Source organism: Podarcis liolepis (assembly GCF_965112155.1).
Source record: "Podarcis liolepis genome assembly, chromosome: 14".
In the NCBI taxonomy this organism is placed as follows: domain Eukaryota; kingdom Metazoa; phylum Chordata; class Lepidosauria; order Squamata; family Lacertidae; genus Podarcis; species Podarcis liolepis.
In genome coordinates, this window is record NC_139569.1 from 10,350,646 (window position 1) to 10,362,852 (window position 12,207).

General features: G+C 49.8%; 1 protein-coding gene across 2 annotated transcripts; it reads left to right on the top strand.

Annotated features, from left to right (window-relative positions):
• Positions 1-40: 40 nt before the first annotated feature.
• ECI1 (enoyl-CoA delta isomerase 1) lies at positions 41-12,174 on the top strand. Of its 2 annotated transcripts, XM_083474542.1 has the most exons (8): positions 1,040-1,085; positions 3,740-3,825; positions 3,951-4,067; positions 4,884-5,011; positions 6,156-6,302; positions 8,299-8,420; positions 10,123-10,301; positions 11,745-12,174. In XM_083474542.1, the coding sequence occupies exons 4-8, from the start codon at positions 4,895-4,897 to the stop codon at positions 11,909-11,911; spliced, it is 732 nt and encodes a 243-aa protein (XP_083330668.1). In that variant the 5' UTR covers positions 1,040-1,085; positions 3,740-3,825; positions 3,951-4,067; positions 4,884-4,894; the 3' UTR covers positions 11,912-12,174. The 2 variants fall into 2 exon arrangements, with proteins under 2 accessions (XP_083330667.1, XP_083330668.1); XM_083474541.1 differs by lacking the exon at positions 3,740-3,825 and having other exon boundaries at positions 41-1,085.
• Positions 12,175-12,207: the final 33 nt, after the last annotated feature.

The following is a 12,207-nucleotide window of genomic DNA, read 5'->3' on the forward strand; positions in this document are numbered from 1 at the left end:
GCATGCCCAGCGGAGTCCCCTGAAGCCTCTCCGCCGCCCTTCCCCTTTCTGCCCTGACTTGATGGGGTTGCAAAAGAATCTTGGCATCCCGAGAGGTGAAGGCGCCCCAGGTTTTTGTGCACCGCCTGGTCCGACACGTGCACGGGAAAGCTAATGTACATCCGCGTGTGCATGAGCGGATTCAGGGTTAAAAAATACAAATTAAAAATTCCCCGATGCTCCAGTGTTAGTGGATTAGAAGCAGGACTCGGGGGTCGAGGCGCCTTCAGGGTAAAGGGGCCCCGATCCTATGGGAGAGAACAGGCATGGCACCGTCCTCAGCAAAGTTTCCGGCGTCGAGGTCAAAACAAGTTTTATTTCAGGAGGTCTTTGCACCACGAGTGCTCTTCTTAAATCTATATATCTATAGACCTCCCCTTGTGTAAAATATACCAGGGCGGCGTGCAGCAAAGAGAGGTTTCAAAAATGTAATTAAAAACATATCATGAACGTTCTTCGTTTTCCGACGTTTTAAAATCTATGCATTGGGTGCTTTATTTTTTATAATTTTTGTAAGCCACCTTGAGACACAGGCGAAAAGCGGGGTATGATTTCAGGCGCTTGTTAGAAATAAATACTAAATGGTAAAATAAGTAATATGTCCGGGCATCCCGCGGCCAGTTCCTTCCTGGGCTGCCACAAGCGTGGAGCGAGGCAAGGCCAGGCGGATGCCATCCTTCCATCCCCAAAAGGCACTTCTGTCTACGGAACTCCCTGCCACGTGGGCGATCTTGCAGCCTGACGACAAGCACGGTCAGGCAACATCCTCGGATGCGACTCGGCGCGGCTTTACTCGCGAGTAAACGCGCAACCAAGGATACCGCGCAGTCGTGCCCCGGGCCAGAGGCTAATCCCCGTGGAGGGATTCCGCTAGCTCCTCCGGGTGGGCAGGCGGAGAAGCCGTCGGAGGGGCGCGACTGGGGCGGATCTCGGCCTCGGCACGCTGGGCCAACCCTCCTCCTCCTCCGCCTCTTGCTCTTGCCTCCCGTGCAACATGGCGGCTGCAGCGACGGTGTCCCGGGCTTGGCAGCAGCTCCGCTACTCAGGTACGATCCTGCGCGCTTTGGTCCGCGCCGTCGGGGCGTTGCAAGAAGCGCTCCGGGGAATGCAAAGCGCCGGCTTTGCGGCTGCATCCGCTGCATTGAGGGGCGTGAAGTGGGCGGGTTGCGGGTGGGGGGCTCCCCGTTCTGCTCCCCTTCCAGCCCACCTTGGCAAGGGTGACTTTGAGACCATTGCTGGGCCTCAGGCCTGCTCGGAAGGCCAGCAGGCAGCCTCGTCTACTCGGGGGCAAGTCCCCCTTAGTTCAGCGAAACTTAGGGGAGCGTCTCAAAGGATTGCAACGTATTTTCTGCGTTTCCTTCCTAAATGTTTAACATCAAAGTCTGCTCTGAAATCAGCAGGACAACCCCATTAAAAGTTTTTTTTTTCAAAACCTGTGCAAGCCAGCATCGGCATCCGAGAAATAATAATAATAGTAATAATAATAATAATTTATTTATACCCCAGCCACTCTGGGCGGCTTTCAACAGAATATTAAAATACAGTGGTCTGTTAAACATGAAAAGCTTCCCTAAACAGGGTTGCCTTCAGATGTCTTCTAAAAGTCTGGTAGTTGTTTTTATCTTTGACATTTGGTGGGAGGGTGTTCCACAGGGTGGGTGCCGCTACCGAGAAGGCCCTCTGCCTGATTCCCTGTGACTTGGCTTCTCGCAGCAAGGGGACCAGCGAGAAAACAACTTAAAGCAGATTTTAAGGGAAGGGGCATTTTGCCTGGGATCAGGGACATCTAATCTGAGGCACAGCCTCCTCCGTGTGTTCTCACTTGGAAGTAAGGCCTCATCTGTATGGTACTTTGATTTTGGCATCTGCCTGTCTCTAGAGACAATGGAGTGTGACTGGGAGCGGGTGTTTACGCCTGGGGAGTGTGTTTGGGTGGGGTCCTGGGCTGACCAGATGACAAGACCCCCCTCTCAGCATCGCTGATGTGCTCCAAAGGAAAGCAGAGCAAGACGTTTGGCACCAACTTGGCTGCAGGAATTGCTGGAAGGAGCCCTGCAACTGCCATAGGGACTCCATATTTGTGTAGGGTTTACTCCTTAGCCTTTTCTTCCCCCAAAAAATACCCCACAAGGCAGCGGAGGTTTAGGATCAGAGTTTTCCTTCTAGAGTTTTCCTAGGTGGGTGAGCCCCATCTGCCACTCACTTCCTTCTGTGGCATGTGCAGGAACGGCCTTCTTGACCGTTGGACCCACTTTTGGTCTTCTCAAACTGCTGGAGTTTGCCTTCACACGCAGGGGAAGTGGCGAACTCACTGTGGCGATCACACAGGGTCCCCGGACGTTTCACCGTCTATTGATCCCTGTGCCACCACTTTATTTCTCGTTGCCACCACCAAGGCCCTACCTGGTACAATACTGAGTCCAGTCAGGGTTAAATTGGAACATAAACTTCTTTTTATTTATTGCAGTTTAACAAGCGTGTGGTTTCATAAACGGTATCGATCAATTACATTCATGGGGTACCTATCCAGACCTATAACTTCTGCTACCTGCTCTCACTCACTAAACCACCTCTCAGATATTTACTTGTCTTCCTAGCCCCTAACTGTTCCTGACTCAGCTTATTTCGCTACACTATCTCAACCTCCTCACAGAGTCTTCCACTCCAACCACCCAACTATTGCGCTCCCAGAGCTGGTTTTATAGTCCCTCTGACTCCACCCCCCTGGATTCTGATTGGGTAACTTGTTTAACTATTTCACCTCCAGCACTCATATGTTCACGCCACACTCACCGAGGGTTTGGGCTCACCTCACCTGGTTTAGCCGGTCAGTCGAAGCCGTTCCTGGGATTGTGGCCGCTGTCACATTCTGACAGCTTCTAGGAGCCACAGCTGAGAGCTGAGTGCAGGGTAGGGGCAAAAGATGGACAAACTACCCCAGAAGGATCATGACATGTCCTCCATCAGAGGTACTACCCCTTCCATGTACAGTCATACCTCAGGTAACAGCGACTTCAGGCTGCGTTTTTTCGGGTTGCGGACCACCGAAACCCGGAAGTACCGGAACGGGTTCAGAGTTGTTCAGAGACCTCTAATATCAAAGCAGCCAAACCTGTGTGTAGTTCTGTAACAAATAAGCAGCCTTAAACAAGCCTTGCTGTTTGTGTTTTGCTGGTCTGCAGCAGCCGATTCACCAGAAACCATGGTTGGAAGAAGGGAGAGACGAGGGCATTTTTCATTGTTTCAGAGGCTTTTCCTGGTTTCTTTTGCCATTTTGGGGTCACAATTCTGTGTTCAGCAGGAATCCATGGAAATTGTCAGTTCATTATGTGAACACTTCCTGTCAACGCATTGTTGTTGGAAATTGTGATCTGCATGTCTACAAAATACAGAACATGTCAGTAAATTCTGAATAACAAAAAATAAACAGTACAGAATAAATTCAATATTACAAAAGGAAAACCCATCTAGGGGGTCTTAAATCCATAAAGACAAAGCAAAAGACCAGGTACACAAGATACATTTAAAGCACATTTGAAACACATTCCTCCTTTCAGAGAATTCTGGGCGCTGTAGTTTGTTAACGGTTGCTGGGAATTGGAACTCTGAGGAGTAAACTACAGTGCCCTGATTTCTCTGAGGGAAAGAACGTTATTTGGATGTGCTTTAAAATTAAAGCGTGCCTTCGTTTCTTCAGCAGCAGCCTGAACTATGTAGAAAGCCACTTCTGAAAGGAAGTTTGGAGAGCTGCTTATGAGAGGAGGAGCAACAGAAAGAATAAAAAAGGCAAGGATTCCTTTCCTAAAATGTTGATTCTTTTCACCCCAAGGCAGTGGGCTCTCAGCTGCTGAGCTGCCACTCTTCTGGGCAACGACAAGCTGGTAATATCTGGATTCTCCCCCCCCCCCCAGGTTCTTTACTTCAGTTTCAACATAGCCGAGCTGCCGCCCAGAGACTCAGATGCCCTGCTGTCCAGAGGAGGTCGTTCAGCAACAACAAGATCCTGGTGGAACTGGATGAGGGCACAGGTAAACCCCCTCAGGCCTGCATTTCATAGAAACCATAGAAATGTAGAGTTGGAAGCGCCCCTGAGGATCATCTAGTCCAACCCTCTGCAAGGCAGGAATATGCAACTGTCCCTTATGGGGATCAAACCTGCAACTGTGGCATTATCAACACCACACACTAACCAACTGAGCTATCCACATCCTTTTGTGTGGTTCTTTGAAGGAATGGTGGCGTACACACTATACATTTAAAGCACATGGCTTCCCGCAAAGAATCCTGGGAACTGCAGTTTTACCCCTCATGGAGCCGCAAGCCCCAGCACCCTTTGCAAACTACAGTTCCCAGGATTCTTTGGGAGAGGTTGTGTTGGCTCCCAGCACACAGCATTTCATAGGTATATTGCTTCTGCACAAAAGAAGAGTTTGGATTTGATATCCCGCTTTATCACTATCCTAAGGAGTCTCAAAGCGGCTAACATTCTCCTTTTCCTTCCTCCCTCACAACAAACACTCTGTGAGGTGAGTGGGGCTAAGAGACTTCAGAGAAGTGTGACTGGCCCAAGGTCACCCAGCAGCTGCATGTGGAGGAGCGGGGACGCGAACCCGGTTTCCCAGATTACGTGACTACCGCTCTTAACCACTACACCACACTGGCTCTCTTGAACCACATGCAGGTTCTCTTTAGCTGTCACGGCTGGGAAGCAATAATAGATCCATCCTTTGTGAATTGGTCCAAAAACCCGGGAGAGCAGCTGTTGGTCAGTGTAGACAACACTGAGGTAGGTGGACTTCCTAATCTCTGGCAGCAACTCTTGTTTCCTTGTGTTTCTCGTTCAGGGGTAGCAGTGATGAAGATGAAGAGCCCACCGGTTAACAGCTTTAGCTTGGAGTTTCTGACGGAGCTTTCCATAAGCCTGGAAAAGCTGGAGAACAACAAAGCGTGCCGCGGTGTCATCCTGACCTCGGTACGGGTGACAAATAGAAAAAAATAGCAATCGTCCATTTGGTTCTGGGTCCACCTTTGCTGGCTGGTGGGGGGCAAGCTATGCTGGGTGGGAGCGTCCATTGCACAGGCAGGGATGATGATGATGATTGACAGGTGCCTAACCCTGCCAACCCTTAGCACCAGCCAACCCTGGATACAAGACCTCTCAAAGGACCCGTTGATGGCATTTTACCATTGCACTGTGGAGAGTGTATTAACTTATGGTCTGTGTGTGTGGTTTGGGAGCTGCACGGTCAGGGAAAAAACAATGCTGTCCAGAGTTGTAAAGACTTCGGAGAGAATAATTGGGTGCACTCTTCCCACCTTGGATCAAATCTATGCTTCCAAGTGCCATAAGAAAGCTGCAGGATAGTGCTCACCCCGGAAATGATCTCTTTCAGCTTCTGCCTTCTGGAAGAAGGTACAGGGTTATTAAGACTAGGACTAGAGAAACAGTTTCTACCCAAATGCCATTTTGGTTTTAAACACAGTGTAAGGAGTCTCTATAAGGGGACGCGGGCGGCGCTGTGGGTTAAACCACAGAGCCTAGGACTTGTCGATCAGAAGGTTGGCGGTTTGAATCCCCGCGATGGGGTGAGCTCCCGTTGCTCGGTCCCTGCTCCTGCCAACCTAGCAGTTCGAAAGGACGTCAAAAGTGCAAGTAGATAAATAGGCACCACTCCAGTGGGAAGGTAAACAGCGTTTCTGTGTGCTGCTCTGGTTCTCCAGAAGCGGCTTAGTCATGCTGGCCACATGACCCGGAAGCTGTACGCCAGCTCCCTCGGCCAATAAAGCGAGATGAGCGCTGCAACCCCAGAGTCAGTCACGACTGGACCTAATGGTCAGGAATCCCTTTACCTTTACCTTTAAGGAGTCTCTATGGGAGTATATTGTATTTAAAAATGGGGTATCAGAGTTTTTAGGGGGCTAACCAGGTTAGATTTTTCAATTTTGTTGTTCTGTATAGGACAATGACAATAAAGAGTATCGTATTGTATCGTAAGATCTCTCCTCTTTCTGGGAGCTGGGCAAAAACGGCCCGTAGGACTTTTCAGAGTGATGCAGCGTGGCGTGAATCAGGGAGGCACGTTGCCAGCTATGACAGATCCTTTTCCTTTTCCCAGGTTGTCCCCAAAATCTTCTCCGGGGGCCTGGACATCACGGAGATGTGTGGGAAGAGCGAGGAGCACTACGCCGAGTTCTGGAAAGCCGTGCAGCAGATGTGGATTACTCTGTACAATTCCAGCCTGGTGACCATTGCAGCTGTCAATGCAAGTTCCATTTATTTACTCCCTATCCCTCCAGAAGAATCACCTTAAGCCAGTGGCCGCTGGTGGCTGGTCGGGTGGGAGGCAGGGAGGCAGGGAGGCCGACAGTAGGGGGCGCCAGAGCTAGCCACCGACTGGCGGTAAGCAAGAAGGCAGGCAGGTGAGAGCAGAGTGTGGTCGGTGGAGCACTGTCCCATTTGCCCTAAGGGACAAGCCGCTCCTGTTTTTAGCTCTTTGCTCAATGGGCTACTCCAAGCACACCCCAGCACAGTTGAGACATGCATATATAGCTATCGTAATGCTGCAGACTTGGACCTGGGGTGGGTTTAGGAATTAGTGCAATTCAAGTAGCGGTTATCTTGCCAAAGGCAAGGTGGGTCTTTTAAAGTGAGATACAGAAGCAATACAAAATACTGTATTTTTCGCTCTATAGGACGCATTTTTCCCCCTCCAAAAATGAAGGGGAAATGTGTGTGCGTCCTATGGAGCGAATGCAGGCGCCTTGGCTTCAGCGATAGCAACACAAAGCCTCTGATGCGCAGAGGGAGAGCTCCCCCTGTGCTCCGGAGGCTTCGCGTTGCTTTCGCTGAAGCCCCCGGAGCGTAGGGAACTCCTGCTGCGCTCTGGGGGCTTCAGGCAGCTATCAGCAAGCCTTTGGAGTGCAGCAGGAATTCCCGCTGCGCTCCGAAGGCTTGCGGATAGCCACCTGAAGCCTGGAGAGCGATAGGGGTCAGTACACACCAATCACTCTTGCTCTCCAGGCTTCGCTTTGCTGGAGAGGCGCTGCACAGTTTTCCCTCTCTGCGCAGCGCCCCTTCAGCGAAGCGGGAGGAGAAATGGAAGGGGCTCCGTTTCTCCTGCCCCTTCACTGAAGGGGCGCTGAGCAGAGAGGGGGAGAATTTTTCCCCCCCTGTTCTTCCCCTCCTATGGTCCAGTGCGTTCTATGGTTTGGTGCGTCCTATAGAGCGAAAAATACAGTACACAAGTGGGTGAGAAGATGAAAGGTTTTATTCTAAAACTGCAAGCAACGTATACATTGCTTAAACCTGCCACTTGGAAGCCCTCAAAAAGCGGCAAAGTGACTCCCCCAGGTAGCCTCAGTTTGCACGGCCCGTGGCCAGTCAGTCCGTGCACCAGCTTCAAAGAAACTCTGCCCAAACCGTCCCATTTTAGAGGTAGCCTGTGTGGCTTCCAAGACTACGTGCAGATCATCCATTCGCCACTCCCTCCCAATGCCTCACTTTCTCAAAACAATGTCCAACATCTAAGAAGGTACCCAGCACAACTGATCCACAACTGATTAAGGCAGCTGGGGGGGTGCGGGGGGGGGGCTTCACCTCCTCCCAATGTTTTTCAGGACATTAAAGACTGTTCTCACACCATCAGAAACTTAACGAGTGGGGAAGGAACAGAGGCAGGAAGGGTAACCATGTCAGGTCACTAGCTCCTCGATACATTTGGTCTTCCAGATGCATTTCCCATGCAGCGGTCTGCATAAATTCAGGTACTGCCCCACCACCATCTAAATAATGCCCCATTTTAAATGGCAAAAATACAAAATGGCAAAAAATGGTTATTTCACCAGGCAGGTTTAGCCAGGAAAAAAACAAGGAAATGATGAGTTCAAGAAAGACCTGGTTGTTTCCCTGTTTCAATGATCTAAGTCAGGCATAGGCAAACTCCTGCCCTCCAGATGTTTGGGACTACAATTCCCATCATCTCTGACCACTGGTCCTGTTAGCTAGGGATGATGGGAATTGTAGTCCCAAACACCTGGAGGGCCAGCGTTTACCTATGCCTGATCTAAGTATCCAAACAATTTAAATACCCTGGCTCAGGCTTCCTCAACCTCGGCCCTCCAGATGTTTTGAGCCAGTGAGGGGTGTGACCTGGGGAGAGTTCCAAGGGCCATATAGAGAGACCCAGAGGGCCACCTTTGCTCCCAGGCCTAAGGCTCTCCACCCCTGAACTAGATTTCCTGTTCTCTGCTTCCTCCCAGGGTTCCAGTCCCGCAGGCGGCTGCCTGATGGCAATGTCTTGTGACTACAGGATCATGGCCGACAATCCCAAGTACAGCATTGGGCTGAATGAGGCGAAGCTGGGAATCGTGGCCCCTTTCTGGTGAGGTGGCGGAGGAGTAAGAAGAAGAAGAATGGGGGTGTGGGGTGCAATTCGCTGCGACTTCTCTAGGGTTTTTCTGAACCCCGGCACAGCCAACCACATGGCAGAGGGCCTTCTCGGTAGTGGCACCCGCCCTGTGGAACGCCCTCCCATCAGATGTCAAGGAAATAAACAACTATCTGACTTTTAGAAGACATCTGAAGGCAGTCCTGTTTAGGGAAGCTTTTCATGTCTGATGTTTTGTCTATTATTATTATTATTATTATCTTCATTAATTCTGTTGGGAGCCGCCCAGAGTGGCTGGGGAAATCCGTCCAGATGGGTGGGGTAATAATAATAATAATAATAATAATAATAATAATAATAATAATAATAATAATAATAATAATGTTAAGCACAGCTTAAATTCCTGGCTGCGCTACCTAGCCTGTCGTTCGTTCATTCCTGCTTGAATGTCTCTCCTGCCTCCCTCCATTTTACTGCACTTCAATAATGATTGGGGGATTATTCGCTTGTTTTTGCTCTTATTTTTATTACACATTTTCTGTTTTTTATATATATACTGTATTTTACGTTGTGGACCGCCCTGAGATCTACAGATGAAGGGCAGTATGCAAATTTAATTAATAATAACGATGATGGTGACAGGCAGGTAGAGAGGACAAAATGAGAGGAGGAAAAGATTCATTGTCACAATTGCCAATAAATATGGAGGATACAGGCACTGTGAGTCAATAATAAAACCTTTCAGAGAAGAAAAGGCTGTGTAATCTATAATTACTGAAAGAGTCCAATGGTCTAAATTGCCATTTTTTCCCAAGAAGAAAAAGAAGATAAAAAGTAGCCTTGAACTGTAAAAAATCCAAAAACTCACATAGACCTGTTGGACCAAGGCTCCTGAGTTAACTGTGTTTGTATATAAAATAAAATTAGAATACAGCCTGGAGGAAAAAAAACCACCCTCACATAAACCAAAAGTGTGCAAAGGCCAAAGTACATAAGGGTTGTTTTTTTCCTCCAGACTGGCGATTTTCCAAGTCTTGGAATACCAATAGTAGAGATTATTCAGATCAAAGGTCTTTCAAAACTTGGTGACAGTGGCCCAGGCTGCTGCCAAAGAACACGAGGTTAGTTCCTTGTTATTCAGATCTCAATCCAAATCTAAAGAATCAGGCAAAGAGAGGGGGGGCTCATTTGTTACACCTCAAGGACGGCCTCTCCCCATGAGATCATCGTCTGAATCCCTTCTTTGTGTGCCCCCTCCAAGAGAGATTTGGAGGGTGGCGACACAAGAAAGGGTCTTTTCTGTAGTGGCTCCCCATTTCTGGAATGCTCTTCCCAAGGAGGCTTGCCTGGTGCCTTCATAATACATTTTTAGGCACCTTGCAAAAATATTCCTCTTCTCCCATGCCTCTGGTGCCTTTACTACATATCTTTAGATGCCATTTTAATCAGCCTTTTGCTGATTGAAAAAAATCTATGGCCTTTTTAATGTGTATTTAGGCAGCAGGTTATTGTTGTTACGTGCTACACTGTGATCAGATGAAGGGCGGTATATAAATTTTAATAAAAATAATTATCAATGAGATCTCAGAAACTGCTTTTGTCCAAGAACGCTTTTCTCTTGGAGCAGCTCCACCACATGTGCTGATGGGTCTCAGTTATCTCTCTCTCTCTCTCTCTCTCTCTCTCTCTCTGCCAGGTTTAAAGACACAATGGTCAATGCCATTGGCCACAGAGCCACGGACCGGTCCATCCAGCTGGGACTCCTGTACCCTGCCGCTGATGCCCTCAAAATTGGCATCGTGGATGAGTTGGCGCCCGAAGAGAATATCCAGAAGGTGGCTGCAGAGGTGATGGCCCAGTGGCTGGCCGTTCCAGGTGAGGCAGCCCACCCCCAGAATCCTGCACCACAAATACACATTCCAAAACAAATAACGTCCTATAGTGGGGAAGGTTTCCTTGGTACCAGACCAACCCTGCTTTAACTACTATACCATACTGCCTCATACCCTAGTGGTGAAAGAAAGGTGTGTTGGCAGTAATTGAGGGAATTGGCAGCAAGGTGGGAGAGTTGGCTTAAAGCAGGCTCCAGGAAGAAAGCCTTCCGATCACATGGGTCAGGAGAAGGTCACCAATAACTTGCAAGATATCAGTAAACTTAATTCTTTATTCAAATGAACAAAACGGCTCAGGCCTAGTGAGCACAAAACCTCTTCCCAGTAGGGTTTCCCAGTTGTGGGAACTGAAAAGTCCCTTCTCTCCAAGCCTCCTCCTTCCCAAGCAATCTGAGGCTCAACACCTTGTCTGTCTCTGCTCCTCCCTCTTCATACCTCTTCAGGTTCTGGGAGACCAGCGGGGAGGGGAGCTGGTCGCAGCAGGAGGGGAAGACTCCCTGGCATCTTCAACAGCCTGCCTGATCTCTGCCTCTTGGCCCTGGTCCTCTCTAGCCTCTGCTTCTGACTCTGCTTCTGGGCCTCTCTCTGCCGCAGTCTCTTCCTGCTCACTAAACCCTGTTACCTCTTCAGCTCTAAGTCTTCTTCCCTTATGGGTTCCTTTTGGGTGCTCCCCAGCTGGTGCCTCCCACCCAGGGGAGTCCTTAGCATATGCGCCACCGGGGTGCAAAGATCCGCCCAGCCCCCCCCAAGTCTGACAGGCGCCGCCGTTGTGAATGACAAGTGCCACCGCTGGTGCGGCGCGTCTTTGGTAGATGAGCGCACAAAGTCGAAATCCCTTTAGTGAAACAGTAGGTATTTCTAGCTTGATCAAAATTATTTATTATTTCATAACAGGTAGATAGTTAAGGGGACGCGGGTGGCGCTGTGGGTTAAACCACAGAACCTAAGACTTGCCGATCAGAAGGTCAGCGGTTCGAATCCCTGCGACGGGGTGAGCTCCCGTTGCTTGGTCCCTGCTCCTGCCAACCTAGCACTTCGAAAGCACGTTAAAGTGCAAGTAGATAAATAGGTACCGCTCCGGCGGGAAGGTAATCGGTGTTTCCGTGCGCTGCTCTGGTTCGCCAGAAGTGGCTTAGTCATGCTGGCCACATGACCTGGAAGCTCCCTTGGCCAATAAAGCGAGATGAGCGCCGCAACCCCAGAGTCGGTCACGACTGGACCTAACGGTCAGGGGTCCCTTTACCTTTACCTTTAGATAGTTAAGAGCTTAGGCGGCTTCAGTGGTGGGCACCTGGCACCCCCCCCCCAGAATTTGGCACCCCTTGCACCCTCAGGCAAAGACAGCCCTGCTCCCACCACTCCTATGCGTCCGTGACACCGGGCCGCAATTCAACATGCGCTCTCTTTTTCTCTTCTTGCTGCCCAGACCATGCCCGCCAACTCTCCAAATCCTTGATGCGGAAGCCCACAGTGGACCACCTCCTGGCGCACCGTGAAGCCGACATCCAGAACTTTGTGCGCTTCATCTCCAGGGACTCCATCCAGAAATCCCTCCAGATGTACATGCAGATGCTGAAGCAGAAGAAAGCCTGACCTGCGAGCGGAGCAGCCTTGATTCCTGGTCCCGTGACCTCATCACTGTTTATCTCAACCGCCTTTGTTTCCCAGCTGGTGCCTTTTGCACAGAGTTTTGCTCTCGAGGTTTTTTCCTTTGGACGCTGGATCTCAGGTTGTGGGCAAGTGGGGCTGAGGCCCATTCTGCAAGGGGCACATTAGGCCACAGGCTCGCTCTTTGGGCACTTGGGAAGAATCAGTTTTGCGCAAAATGTGAACGGTCAATAAATCACTAAAAGAGAGGCTGTGGTTGGTCTCTTCCTAACTGCAGCCAT